Raw genomic sequence first — 15,017 nt, 5'->3', positions numbered from 1 at the left:
GGAGTCTACTCTGTGTCCTGCGCTAGGTCTATTGTCATCAGGAAGACATGAGCTGTCACTGTCCAGCTGAGACACTTAAGACAATTACTAGGCAAATATACATAAAGTTCAATAATTATTTAAATTACATACTGGAAATCCATTCAAATGGTTGCTTCCTTAATTTTGTTGATTATTTCTTTGCTGTGTGGAAGATTTAAAAATCTCATGCATTCCAACTTGTTTATTTTTGCTTTTGTTGCTTTTAGTTTTACACATTAAAATTTAAGTGATGTAACTAACACCAATGGATTACGTCTGGAAAATGTATTCAAATAATGAAATCCAAATTTACATTAACATTAGTCACTGCTGTTTTTGAACAAATTCCCCTTGAGACAAATATAATTGCACTGTGCAGTGGTGCAACCCCTATGGTCTCCGGTCACAGTAGAAATACTTCCTGTTCTGTTACTGTATTGTAATTTGCAGCTGTAGGATGTCTACAAGCCCGACAAGGAACAGAAAGCTTGCCTTGTGGTTCTAGGTATGTCCTCCCATTCAAAATTGTCTGTAAAATTACACTGAGGTTGTAGAAAGTAGATTCTGTTAGTTTTGGTTTCCAAGATTTTAGCTGCGTAAATATGGTCTTACTTTTGTCAAATCAAAATGAGTAAAAATACGTAAGAACAAGAATAGATAAATGGCTAGAAAATTTCCCTTTCAAGCCCTTAAGTGCGGCTCTAAGGGAAAACTGTGGAATCCAGAGGGACGGGGTATAGCACCTTTGTGTTTAACTCTTCTCACTTAGGTTTCATGTGGCTCCTTTACGACTGAAACGCCTTCGTACATATTACTCACATCACAGTCTGTGTATATGAGTAGAATATCAAGATAAAAACAAAAATCAGATTATGTAAATTAACGCCATTGTTTTCTCTGTTTCTCTGAAAATCCAGAACTCAAGGTCAGGTAGAAGTTTTGCATGCAGTTTAACTGGGCAGTTATTTCCAAAGCTGTAGCAAAAGGAATCCAAGTGTGTAGGTCGCACGTCAGACCTCTGATCCGAGGAACGCTCCCTTCTCTGAGTCGGATGGAGACCTGCGCCAGGTGACGGGATTCCTTTAGGCATTAGCTGCCCTCTCTGTTGTCGCCACAGATGCCTGGCTCTGAGCCGATTATGAGTGGAAACCGGTCCCTCTGCACCACGTTCACGTTTGTGGCGTTTTCCTCCCTGGAAGAGTTACAGCCTGTGCTCTTTGTTGTGTTCCTAACCATTTACTTGTTCACGGTGGGAGGGAACCTCCTCATCATCTGCTTGATCGGGGCCACCCCTTCCCTGCACACGCCCATGTATTTCTTCCTGGTCAACGTCTCCTTTCTGGAGCTGTGCTACATCACCAGCGTGGGGCCTCAGATGCTGGTGCACCTGCTGGTGGAGACCAAGACCATCAGTGTGCGAGGCTGTGCAGCTCAGATGTACGTATTTACCATCCTGGGACTGACAGAGTGCTGCCTGCTAGCAGCCATGGCTTATGACCGCTTTGTAGCCATCTGTCACCCGCTGCATTACACTCTGCTGATGGGCCCTCCCGTGTGCCTGAAATTGGCCGCAGCATCGTGGACCACCGGGGTCGTGGTGGAGTCAGCCCAGACCACGTGGCTCTTCACTCTGCCCTTCTGCGGAACAGGAGAGATTCAGCACTTTCTTTGCGACATCATGCCTGTCGTGAAACTGGCTTGTGTTGACATGTCCCACAATGAGATTGTGCTGTTTGCTGTGTCCGCGCTCTTCGTCATGAGTCCCTGCCTGCTCACCCTGTGCTCCTACGCGCGCGTTCTGCTGACCATCTTGGGAATCCCTTCGGCCGCCGGCAGACGCAAAGCTTCCTCCACTTGCTCCTCTCACGTCCTGGTTGTTTCTCTCTTCTATGGCACCGCCCTGTTCGCGTGCCTCCAGCCGAAGGCTGCGCACTCTCCGCAAACAGACAAAGCCGCTGCGCTCATGTACACGGTGGTCACGCCCGCTCTGAATCCCGTCATCTACACCTTGAGGAACCAGGACGTGAAGGAAGCCTTTCAGAGACTAACACGAAGGAGCCCTTTCAGACAAATGGCCTGAACCTCACACTACCGCACAGAGAGGTCACCCAGGTGTCTGATCGCCCTGCCAACACGGTGCGTCATTCACGTACTTACAGGATGGCGACCAAGAGACCCTTGGATCTGTTCCATGTTTCTCAATGTTTTTAAATAAAAAGAACTACAGGATTATTAAAATATTTATCATTTGTTCAATCAACAATATTCAAAAAAAATATTCAATCAACAAACTTACTGAGTATTCCTGTGTCCTGGACACCATTCATTTTTCCCTTCCACAGTGGTAGTAGGATTAAGCCTAGTTTGTTTGTCCATTTGACTAAGGACAATGAAATGTTCTTCCTGTGGAAAAAAATAAAAATGAATACCAAGTAATTAATACATTTTAATGTCAATATAAGCTGTTAGAATTTAAGTTCTTAAGGAGAGTGCACTCCCTTAATTATTCTGCCTCTATACACCTAAATAATCAGGCATCTTAAACATCAACTCCTAGTAAATACTGATGAGTGATGTCCACTGTGACACAACTCTTAAGTATTTAACTTGTAAATCCAGTGAGGAACCCTGCCTCTTTTTTCTTTTCCAGTTTTACTGAGATATAACTGACATTCAGCACTGTATAAGGTTTCAGGTGTACAGCATAAAGATTTGACGTACATGCATCATGGGATGATGATTACAACAAATTTAGTGAACATCCATCATCTCATACAATTAGATAACTAAAGAAATAGATAATATATTTTTCCTGTGATGAGAACTCTTAGGATTTAATCTATTAACAATTTTCATGTATAATGTACAGCAGTTAATTATATTTGTCATGTGTACATTTCCTCCGAACCCTGGTTCTTTATCCAAAAGTAGATTCTTCCTTTGCTCTTATGACTTACTTTTTCACTTTTTATAGGAGTGAAGTTTTAGAGAAAAAAATTTATATTTACTGGCCAATGATAAAAATATGACACTCTTATTCAAAGTTTTTTTCTTATTTATCTAGTTTTTAAATTGTGGTTGTTTTTGTCCTCAGTCTTCTTGTCTTTCTCTGCATTGAATGCACAGTATATTGCTTTGTTCAATCTATCATTTCAGTCACATTATCACCAGGCTCCTAAGTTTCAGGGCAGTGATGGTCAGAATTTGGATTATTTATCAGTAGAATTACAACTGGAAAGAACTCAGAGACTAAACATCACTGCAAGTAGAAGCTGAGCAGATATATTTATTTCCTGTAAGTGAACCACACAAATGTGTTTTCTCTCCTGTTGAGAAGTGGGTGTTTGTGATCACACATGGGACACTGTGATGACCTGGAATGAGAGATACCTCACACGAGTAGGACTGGAGGCTGTCCAGGCACCACCTGTGTGAGAGCAGAGCCCCACCCCATCCAGAGCTATCCCTCGGTCATGTGGGCTCTGAGACACGTGACAAATACTTCACATGTGTGGGTGCACACATACACAGACACACATACACACACACACCCCAATCCAGCAGCTGCTGGGCATCACAGAGGGTCTGATCTCTTCACTTGTTTTGCCCTCATTTTCAAACAAGCACTCACTGCTCTGCAAAACCACTTAGAGACTTGCTGTTGCTGCTTATCACCAACTAGTAAGAAATCCACACTTGTGCCAGAATTAGTTTCTGGATGTTCTCAACCTCCAGTTCTCCAGGATTCCAGAGTGATGCTGACTTCCCAGGAAAAGAGATGGAATCGATCTCTTTACCAAACCTGTGTGCTGTTTTATTGCTTGAGCTTCAAAGCAGTTCCTTCCCAAGGTAAAAGTTTAGGACTATTTTCCACACATATCACTAGAGATCTGTCAATACTGACTGTTGGTTTAGAAGAATAAGGAAGAGTTCCAAAAAAGCAACCTCAAACATGCCAAATTGTATAACGTATGGCAGGGAAAAGATGTGCACAGATCTTGAGTTAAGTAACAAAAGTCATGGACACCAGTGAGATGCTTTCCAGTGCACGCCCACTCCTGGGAGACACGCCCACTCCTGGGAGACACGCCCAGCACAGCTCCCCAGGTTAAGACTACTTGACATGACTTCCAGGCCCACGCGGATTTTCAGTATCAGAAATCTCCAGTAGTCAGTACCTCCACCGACCTCCAAAATGATAAAACCTGATATGACATTTATCACTATAAATTTTTTAAGATATTAGAGCATTTAAAAAATCATGTACTAAAAGTTGATATTATATTCACTGGAACTATGCTTTTAAACATGTGACCGGTCTGGAGTGGGGCTTTTTTCACTTGTTCAGCAATTTCAGGAGAGGATACAGCTGAAGGAGAGGCACTTTAAATTCTTAAGAAGACTGAAAATGAGCCAATAAGAACTGGGTTTTCTAAAAAGGTGGAAAATCACCCCAGCCATCTCCATGCATCCACCTGCATGTAAGTGTGACTTTAAGGGAAAAAATACTGAAAAATACCCTTTGTTTGTTGGCCTCCAATGTTTGTGACGAGGTTAGAAATTGTTTAAGTAAATGTTCCTCAATATTCATAGTATGTGGTAAGTCTTTTTTCTCTAGCTATGTTAAATATTTTCTCATTATTTTGATGTTTAGCAGTGGGATTATATGCTTAGGCATTTTATCACACTTGGGAGTTACCTTGCCTTCTTGATTCTGTAAATTTATGGCATTCTTCAAATGTAGGAACTTTGCAGTCACTGATTATTCAAAATTTTTATATTCATGTATCTTGATTGCAGTTTTATGCCCAGGGCATAGAAGCATGCTTGACACGTTTCAAGCACATGACAAACATGTATTCAAGGATGGAAGAAAGGAATTAACAAATAAATGAAGGTAAATGGGATGCGTGGTGACTTCAATATAGTATATTTTGTGCAAGGAAGATCTCCTGAGAACTAAGGAGAGATGCCTCTACACTTTGGCATCTCTTACATAATAAACAAACCAAAGATCCTCAGGGAAGTACTGCCTCTGAACCTGAATTTTTTGGAGAGATTTGCATACTGCTTAGGGCATCCCCTGGAAACAAGCAACCGTAATCACTTGCTATGATAAACGGTTGCTTAATTTAATTACTGTGTTGTATTAACTTAAAAATATAGTAAATATGAAGAACAAAAGAGATACCTGGATATTCTAAATTGCTGATCTGAGCTACAAACAGCTAAGCACAAAATGCTCACAGTGTTAAACTTATTTTAAAAATTACCTATTTCAGTGTGATACCTGGGAAGGAGGGAAAAAAATCTGAGTGCTTCGTCCTGCAGCAGAGATATAAGGAACGTAAACATCAACAGACAAAATCCTTTGCCTAAGTAATTGTGTTTATATACCTTTAAGAGTAACAGTGTGTAAATTTTAGTGTATTTTGCAGGTGATTTATACATCTGAATATTATTGAAAATAAATCACCTTAACATTCTGAGAGTATTTTATGTTAGTAGATTTAAATTTAATCCTTCTAACTTGATTGTAATTGTGGAAGACCTGAAATTGATTTATCAAATGTCACCAGTTTTGAATAAAATTTTTTTCATGATTTTGAAAGGAGGTAAAATTTCCTTTCAATTTTTAATGTAAATACTCGCTGCTAAATTTTTATTATTTCACGAGTTTTCATTCTTATGCACCTTTGTTCACTTGTTTCTCTTACCTATTCTGCTTCCTAGTCTGTCTCACATGCCCAGTTGAGGATCCACCCTCTCGTTTAACATTCCTTCTTGTAAATCTCTCCCCACTGCCCCAAGCCCCAGAGAAACCTCCTCTCCTAGCCTCCAATGCCATAGGGTAAAAATGACTCTTATTTACCCTTAAGTTAATGGAACACAGTACTTTGCTATAGTCACATGTGCATCCTGCCTCCTCAATACGTTGGTAAACTGCAGGAGTCGGGGGCACTGTCTAACACAGTACAATGCATTCTCCATGGACCTATAAAAATTGTTTAATAAGTGTTTGCTATTGATAATGAAGTCACCAAAGAAGCGTAATTGATGATGAAGTCATCAAAGAAGAAACTGGCCCTCAAGGGATGAAATGTTTATCCCTAGGAGTTTTTCATATTTAGCATAATAAGAGCTTATAAAACTCTCAACCACATTATCAACTTCATTGCAGGCAGCTTGGCTTCTGACTTACCGTATTATATTAAGACAGTCAGTATTACCTGTAAGTGTCTGAACACCTGCCTAGTCACTGATTATCAGAGTCACATTTACTAGAGTTTCTCCTGTGTTCTCCTAGGTAGAGGTAAATGACAATTTTGCTGTCTCGGTCTATATATCAGTTAAGAAGCCAAGAGCTAAACAGAAGTCACTGTCTCATCTGAATTCAAATTCAGTCTTAATGGTAGGTTTTTCTCTTTATCATCTTCCTTTACTATCTATCTATCCTCTATTGTACTTTATTTCATTTTCCCCTCTCTCTGAACCTTATTCACTTCGTTTGCATTTCATTGTATTATTCTCTTTCCATTTTCAGAACTATAACCAGAAGAAACACCAAATCTGTTTAATTTTGTTCAAATCAGGTTTACTACGTGATCAGATAGGTGTAGTATTGGAAGAGGAGATGGTAAAAGAGAAGAGAGAACTAAGACGAAGAGCGTTGGTTAGCTGAGTAGATGTGGCAAAAGGCCAAACAACTCAAGAGGTGTCGACACTATTGTACTGAATTACTTCCACTGTGTAGCTTAAACCTAAAGCTGGATTTCTGTTCTCAGCCATCATACACCGCTTCCTTCTCTATTGCCCTCATAGTCAGCTCCTTGAGGTGATATTTATATGGTCAGCAGTCAGGCTGAGTGTAGATAATATGACATTTTTGCCCTTACATACTGAGGAAAGAAGAAATCAATTTTTTTCACATGCATGTTCTTCTCTTCATTTCATTATGATAAATATAACTAAACCAGAATAGAACAATGACTTATAAGATACCCTTCTATTTCATCAGATTTGTACAACATATTTGCTTTTTCTCAAAAGTAACAGCTTTTGCTAGCGTTTATCTTACATGAATCACATCCCAAAAAGCGTTCCTTTAGCAATGACTAATATTTTGATATAGTTATCTTCATGTTTTACCAGTCCCTTTACATAATTTTTTCTCAATATTTTTAGCAGAGCAGAAGCAGAGCAGAAGGCAAGGATGGAAAACCATACAACAGTGACAGTGTTTATCTTAGTAGGATTGACAGAGGACCCCAGATTGAAGATTGTGCTCTGTGTCTTCCTGCTTCTCACCTACTTGTAAAGCATCTCAGGCAACTTGATGATCATCACCCTCACTAAGCTGGATTCTCATCTCAAGACCCCGATGTATTTCTTTCTTCGCAACTTTTCTTTCTTAGAAATCTCTTACACAACAGTCTGTATCCCCAAATTGCTGGCTAGCATGGCAACTGGTGACAAAAGCATTTCCTATAACTGTTGTGCTGCTCAGTTATTTTTTGCCTTCCTTCTTGGTGCATCTGAATTTTATCTCCTGGCTGCCATGTCCTATGACCGCTATGTCGCCATCTGTAAGCCCCTGCACTACACAACCATCATGAGCAGCAAAATCTGTATCCAGCTGGTCCTTAGCTCCTGGATGGCTGGTTTCCTCATCATTTTTCCAGGACTCCTTTTAGGCTTAAGCCTGGATTTCTGTGACTCCAATGTCATTGATCATTTCTACTGCGACACCGCTCCTCTCCTGCAGATCTCTTGCACAGATACACATTTGTTGGAAATGATGAGTTTCATCTTAGCTTTGGTGACTCTCCTGGTCACTTTGGTATTAGTGATTCTATCGTACACTTATATTGCCCTGACGATTTTAAAAATTCCTTCTGCCAATCAGAGAAAAAAGGCTTTTTCCACTTGTTCTTCTCACATGATTGTCATCTCCCTCTCATACGGCAGCTGCATCTTCATGTACATTAAACCCTCGGTCAAACAGAGGATATCCTTAATGAAGGGTGTTGCAGTTCTCAACACCTCTGTCGCCCCACTGTTGAACCCCTTTATTTATACTCTAAGGAACCAGCAGGTGAAGCAAGCATTTAAGAACCTGCTACAAAGAGTTCTGTCTTTATCCAGGTAAAATCATGATGAAGTATATAAGGGAAATTGATTATTAAGGAAAATGGCAAAGGAAATGCTTGGATTGGGTCCTGATTTTCTGATGGCACTACTTTTGTCCTTTCACTTCTTTCTGCTGTGTCATGATATTTATATTCGCTGTTGTTTCCCAATGATGTCTTCCATTTCAAAATAGCAAAACTTTCTTTTCTTATTCCATTATAAACATTCTCCAATTTGATCCCTTTCTCTCTTCTTCACTCATTTAAGTGTAGTGAATATTTGAAAGTTTATTTTAATCAATTTTATGGATTATTTCATGGAGACTGAATTATTTCTATGTATGTGCAGTAAACTTTGTTCTCATATTTGATTTTTTAAAAAATTTTAGCAAGTTCAAAATGATTATCTGATATGGCTTCTTTGGAATTTGTTTATCACTGGCTTTTTGTCTTGATACACATTTTCTATTCTTTATAAATAAAGATATTCAAAGTGGGAAGTTAAGATTAAAATAGCAATGCCATTTTTTGTCCTGAGAATTAAAAAAAAAAATTCAAACTATGCTAGTGTTATAAAAAAAATCATATGGTATATTGTATTTTTGTTACATGCTATTCCATATAGGTAGGTAAATATTGAGTCATGAGGTGTAGTAAATCTAGGTAACTTTGATTAAGAATAAAATATGGCCAGAGAGGTCAATTTGATACTTTACCAGACATTTCCTATTCACCTTGGAACTAACTGTTTTTTAGAGTCTACATAATAACATAATCATATAAGAAATAATAATAATAATATAATCATAACCAGTTAATTTATTTTGAGATATTATAAGGCCAATGTGAAAGTATAAAATAACTGTGGATGAAATTATTAAATGCTAATTATTAATTCATTTATGTTACCGAATATACTTAGCATATACTATTAGGAAAAAAACAACAAAATAAACCACGTGAGTCCTTTTCTTTAGAAGCATGTAATCTAGTTGTAAATAAAAAATAGTCATAACAGAAACCAGAAAATCCAATAAAACTGTTTAATTCTACCAAGTAATAAGATTGTGATCATAGGCATGTAAGATTTAATTTAAAACAACTCCGGGTACAATTGAAGTCGTATATTTTAAAACTATTTAAAAATCAGGTCTCCATATGTAGCTGCCATTTTATAGAAAACACAAGTACAGATGATCGTGTTAAATAATGTCAGACGGATCCAAACTATTCAGTTGAGAAAGTGGCATATTCTATATTAAAATAACTCAATTATTTCAACAAACCAAAAGCATAGAAAAAAAGATGTTAGGGGATATTACTCTAGACATTTTAAAAACTAACGATGTATCCATCAAGTGAAACATGTAGACTTAGCCAAATAAGCTGCAAAGTGGCATTTTTAAGGGGTTGGGTAATTTAAAAACATGTGGTCTATGATAATGTCACTGGAGTTACGTTTTTAAATTCCTTATCTGTTAAATAATGGCATATTTAGGGATGACATGATATGGTATCTGTTGTTTGTTTTAAAATTGTGCTCTAAAAATATGAGAGAGCTAAAGACTAAACAGAAATAGCATAGTGTTTATCACAGCGGAAGCTGAAGAACCAGTTCACGGGTGTCCATTATATGTCTCTCTATAGTGTGTATGCGTAAGTTTACCTAATAAGTAGTTTATCATAAAAATTAGCTGAGGACAAGTTAGAGAGAAGGCGTATGGCATGGTTAATGTTCCAATTTACATACTAGTTTTCTTCAACTATCTCCTAATTTATTCGATAATTTGATTAACTTACCCATGCCCTTTTCTTACATTTTCAAATATAGTAAAAAAGAACACTCATGATAGTGTATAAATGAAGAAGGAAAAACTAAATATGCACTAATTCTATGAACATTCTTACTCTATGTGTAATGTTTGCTGGAATTGGTACCATAAGATTCTAAACCCTGAACACCCCGACTTCTACAACTCTTGCACGTGATGCTAAGGACAGTTACACAAAGAAAGTGGTCCCAGACACTTTTTATTTATGAATAATACTTCCTTTCCAAACCCCTAACTACAGTCTGCATAGGAAAGTAGGCTAGAAAGTATTTTTAATATTATTTAGGTCATTATTAAGAACTACTATTTCTGTACCAGGCATCATCCTAGCTGTCTGTATGTACTATCCGAATTTTCAAAATCAAGACAAAACAAGACAACTTGTAACAAATTATCCTTATTTTAACTTGTGAAAAAAATGAACTTCAATAAGTAACAGTAAATTACCCAGGATCACATTGCTAGTTAGTAAGAGAGACAGATCTCAAATTCATTTCTGTTTGACTCCAAAGGCTGTGTGCTACTCAGAACCAGCACCCCCAGGAGTTTGCAGCAGAGTAGGGTACAGGCATGCCCAGAGAGCGGTAACTTCTGTTTGTGGGTTGGGTTTGGAGGTGCGAAAGGAGACTTTTAGGCTCTCAGACACTCAGGTGCAAAAAGAGACTCCTAGTAACCTGATGTCACACCAGGTTACATCAGGCTGATATAATTTACTGTAGTATCCTGTCATTTAACACATGTGACATGCCATTTAAAAAGCTGGAAAGCTCTGTAATAGAGTGGGTATGTACTTGGAGAAGCTTCTTACATGTTTAATATACGGCCTGGCACAGAGTTAAACTGTCTTGAAATTTGTAGGTAATTGTTTCTGTATGCCTGGGATAATCTCATAATTTCTCTCTCTCTCTGTCTCTCTCTCTCTCTCTCTCACACACACCCCTTTATCTTGAGCTCTATCTCAGTCCTTTTACTTATTTATTTATTTGTGGAGGATGACTTCCAAAGAACCCGTGGGTTCATAAACCACACTAGGATCCATAAACCACAGTTAGCCAATCAAGCCATTGGACTCCCTGATCAGTTCAAGGTTGCACCTCTAACCCAGGCTTCAAAAATGACCATTTTCTCTCTATAAACAAGGACTCAATTAGTTAGGCATGAGGGCAAAATCAGTTCAGTAAAACTCAAGTCAATAAATGTAAATGTTAGAGAGAATATTATTTTCTGTTAGAATTAGAGCTATGAATATAAAAAAAGAAACTAGGGTCTTTGGGAGACACGAAAGAGGGCATGTTTACATGACTATGAAGCCAGTATACAGAAAATCAGGGTCAAGAAAGAACTGGGGAAGTGTAAATACCAATGACGTAACTTGGTTTCCTGTAAGGAACCTTAGCAACTGCTAGCATCCCTAGAAATTTCAGGTTGGATTTTCTATGCTCATAATCAAAACGAGTCTATTTATTTGTTCTATCTGATAAATGTTATCTCTGTGCCACTCTGTACATCCCAGCCCTTGGCAGCTTTCCAGACTTTTCTTGTTCAAAGAAAACTAATGAAAGACAGATGCATTCAGGACTTCAGTTAATTGCAATGTACCAATGCTTCTTTCTTTGACATATCTTTTTATTTTGATGGTAGCATAATGATCATACTGTTACTAAAACAAACTTGAGTCCACATGCCCATGCTCAGTAAAATCACAATCAGGCTGTGGTGAAGGAAAGTGCAGGTGAAAAACCAGGAGTGTGGGCAGCTAATGCTCAAAAAACTCAAACTCCCTGATGGGTTTCAAGGAAGCCTTTTTAAAATCAACTTGAAGGAGGAGAGTCACACGGGCATGATCAGCTCATGCACAATTCTCTGACTAATGATGAGGTGACAGGGCAGGGTCACAGGAGTTAAGGCCATCAATCCATAGGCTTAGCTGGTCTGGGGGCCGTGTTCACAGTCATCATGCAGTTAACTTCGTCCATTTGGTGGGGGTTTTAGTACCTATAAAACAACTCAGGCATGTGCATCAGACGCTGTTACCTATGTCCTTCAGGAAGGAACTAAAGATTCTGCGATTGCTGCATGGTTGATACACTGTTTAAAATTGTTACCAGTTCTCCCAGCACCACTGCTATTTCTGTCCCTACATGTTCACATCCTTTTAATCATTAATTCTTGAGTCAGGCTTTTGTGACTCAGAGGAGGTCTGGGAGAAGACAGCTTTTCTACAGGCAAGAGGCAGGCAGAGGACGTGGGGGTGGTTCTGTCCTAGGAAGGCCCCACAGGGTCATGTTTGGTTACAATACAAGATATTTACATTAGCAGAAACTGGGTAAAAAATTTCCCAAATGAAAGAGTTTACTGAAAATCAATCTGTCCCCCAAAATGTCAACAAAAACTACTTGATGTCATTAGGGAACAAAAATAGCACCTAGGACTTGAGAAGCCTGGGTCTTGGAGAGGATACTTACCAAGAGGATCCCATATATTCGACAACTTTGTATTAGAATATTTTGCTCTTTTCCACGTAGTTGGTGGTAAACATCACTCCCAGTGATGGTGTGTGAAAGCTTTCTTCTCCCGCACGAGGCTGGAGGGAAACAAATGGGAATCCTTATCTATCAGTGTAAGCGGGACCTTTCCTGGAGAAAAGAAACTTGTCTAAAAAGCAACTGAAGACTCATCAGCCTGACATTTTTCAGTGCTTTTTCCATCAACACGTTTAATCAATCTCAATCCTCAAGCAATGGAAGCCTGAGACCACAAGTATAAAGCAGCAGCTAGCTGATGAAGAATCTTAGAAGAAATTCTTGCTAGTCTCTGAACATTTTTGCCATTTATGTTGCCAAGTTGAAAGAGCCTGGGTAAAATACAGGCTTTCAGTTCAGAGCACTGTAATCTTATATCCTAAGAATAAACACAATGAATTCATCATTTCTCAAGAAGTATGAAACATAGGAAGCACGAAACATCATCTCATTCCTTGTTTTGACCAAGGCTGTCTACCTTCACCTGTGGGTCAAGATAAATGAAATCCTATTTGTAGAAATAAATCATTTTCCAGAGCCTTTAACATTTGCATATAGTTATGAGTATAGAGGAAACAATTTACAAGCATACCAGAGTTTCAAATGATCAAAAGTTAAAAAACAAACAAAAAAACACACACACACACAAATAGAAAGAGACTCAAGATCTACATATATTTAGTGCACAATATATAAAGAAATTAACAACTTAAGATAACTGGTATTTGGACAATAACTGACAAATATCAGAGCTATTTAAAACAAAATTAATTTATTTTTATCTGTTTAGATGTTCGGGCTGGTATGTCAAAGCTCTTCCTTAAAGTCATTGCATTTCTATGCTGGTATGACCTACAGCGGTGTCAGAATTCTGGATGTGTTCCGTCTTGCTTATTCACCTTTCCTAGTCATTTACTCGTACTCATGGCTCAAAAAAGGCCTGCTACCACATCTACATAACAATAGTGAGAGGGGGGCAAAGTGGAAGAGGAGGAACAACCACTTGAATCAGAAGATAATCCACGCAAGTTGAACAAGGGATCTTCATTTACATCCTTTGGACAGAATTTAGTTACATGGACACAACAAGTCGCAAGGAAGGCTAGCTATAGACACTGATAAATACGCATTCAATGTAGAAAAGGTAGAGAATGCTTAGTTATGAGATATCAGTTTAAAATCCAGTAGAAAATACCACAGAGACTGTTTGGAGAAAAGACAGCTTTCAGAAAAGCAGCTGAGGTCATACAGGACACGAAGTGGTAGACGTGTCTGGAGAATTAATACTGGTGCCTTTGGCCTGAGGGACACATTTTTCTATGACAGCCCAAGTTCTCTGACTTATATAGTCAATTTTTATTACCAATTAAAATAATGTTTTCTTTTCTGTTTCCAAATCCTTCCGTATGTGTTTGGGATTTCAAAACTTGAGTGTGTGGGAGGGCAAAATATACTAAGGAAATCGACACTGAATTCTCTGGAGACATAAAGGAGGTTTTTGTTTTAATATATAATTTTACTTTTTAAAATATTTAGTGCCTGAGAAGAACACTTGTATAACATATCATTTTGATCCTCTGGAAACGATTTCCTTGAATCTCATATCCTCCTGAGATGTCTTCATAATCTTTAGATCTGTTCCTTCAGGGCACAGAAAGCATAAATACTCCATGGGATAAATGTTGGCTAACTTTTTGTGGCATTGTGGGTAATGCTTGGAAATGTGTTCCACACACAAATAATCAAATTGTTGTAATGGGAAAATGTTATACTCTAGTCCAAATATCTGAGGGAAAAAAAAAGCTTTAGTTACACAGCATTTACTTTTATCAAGTTGCCATAAATGGGTAAGAAAAAACAGGCATAGACCAAGGGGTGGAGTGAGATCCATTCCAACAGGAACGGAACATCAGTGTCTCTGTTCAGCATGATGGTAAAGGAGCTGAACACTGAAGCAGAGAGGATTTTGTCAGAATTAATGTCTGTATCTATCGCCTTAAAAAAGATGTTTGTAAGTATTTTTGACAAACGGCTTTGGATTCAAAAAGATAAAAAGAATTGGTATGTCTAAAATTTAAAGACCATATTTCTTGTTAGATATATTTTAACTTACTTTTATTCTGTTTTTCCCATTATTAATCTCTTTTTTTTAACCTTTTAAATTTTGATTTGAGGAAAATGATGAAGGAAGACATATGAAGTACAATGATAATTTAGTACTGAAAAACTTTTCCTTTTTAAATTTATCTAATACTGACAATATCTAACAAAACTAAACTTCATTACCTTCATAGGCCTGCCTTGCTAATGGTTTGTAATGTGAACTTTGTTATTTTTTCACAGTGTGTGTTGGAATTAGCTGGTGTTTGTGATTGTTGAATCTTGACAAAGAAGTAATTTGACATGGTAAAATTCTGATTATGTGTTCAGATACATGCATTTCTACTATTGTTGCCATTGAGCCATTTGTGTAAATAAAAAAAATTGAAATACATTGCTTCATGATTATGTGA

The 15,017-nt window shown here is 37.9% G+C and overlaps 1 protein-coding gene, 1 long non-coding RNA gene and 1 pseudogene across 2 annotated transcripts in view; 2 read left to right on the top strand and 1 right to left on the bottom strand.

Annotated features, from left to right (window-relative positions):
- Window positions 1-278: 278 nt before the first annotated feature.
- Window positions 279-2,365, top strand: LOC105076388 (olfactory receptor 10C1-like). Its single transcript, XM_010964489.3, has one exon. It carries the CDS (start codon window positions 1,139-1,141, stop codon window positions 2,099-2,101), a length of 963 nt encoding a protein of 320 aa, XP_010962791.3. The 5' UTR covers window positions 279-1,138; the 3' UTR covers window positions 2,102-2,365.
- A 4,869-nt stretch (window positions 2,366-7,234) lies between these two features.
- Window positions 7,235-8,170, top strand: LOC105076389 (olfactory receptor 6C74-like; annotated as a pseudogene).
- A 3,544-nt stretch (window positions 8,171-11,714) lies between these two features.
- LOC141579365 (uncharacterized) overlaps window positions 11,715-15,017 on the bottom strand; it is a 441,343-nt gene continuing 438,040 nt past the window's right edge. Inside the window, exon 4 of the long non-coding RNA XR_012510571.1 lies at window positions 11,715-12,566. This is a non-coding gene — a long non-coding RNA (uncharacterized LOC141579365). The remainder of the gene's footprint in view (window positions 12,567-15,017) is intronic.

This window comes from Camelus bactrianus, chromosome 12 (genome assembly GCF_048773025.1).
Source record: "Camelus bactrianus isolate YW-2024 breed Bactrian camel chromosome 12, ASM4877302v1, whole genome shotgun sequence".
Taxonomy (NCBI): Eukaryota; Metazoa; Chordata; class Mammalia; order Artiodactyla; family Camelidae; genus Camelus; species Camelus bactrianus.
This window is presented reverse-complemented; position numbering and strand designations above follow the sequence as displayed.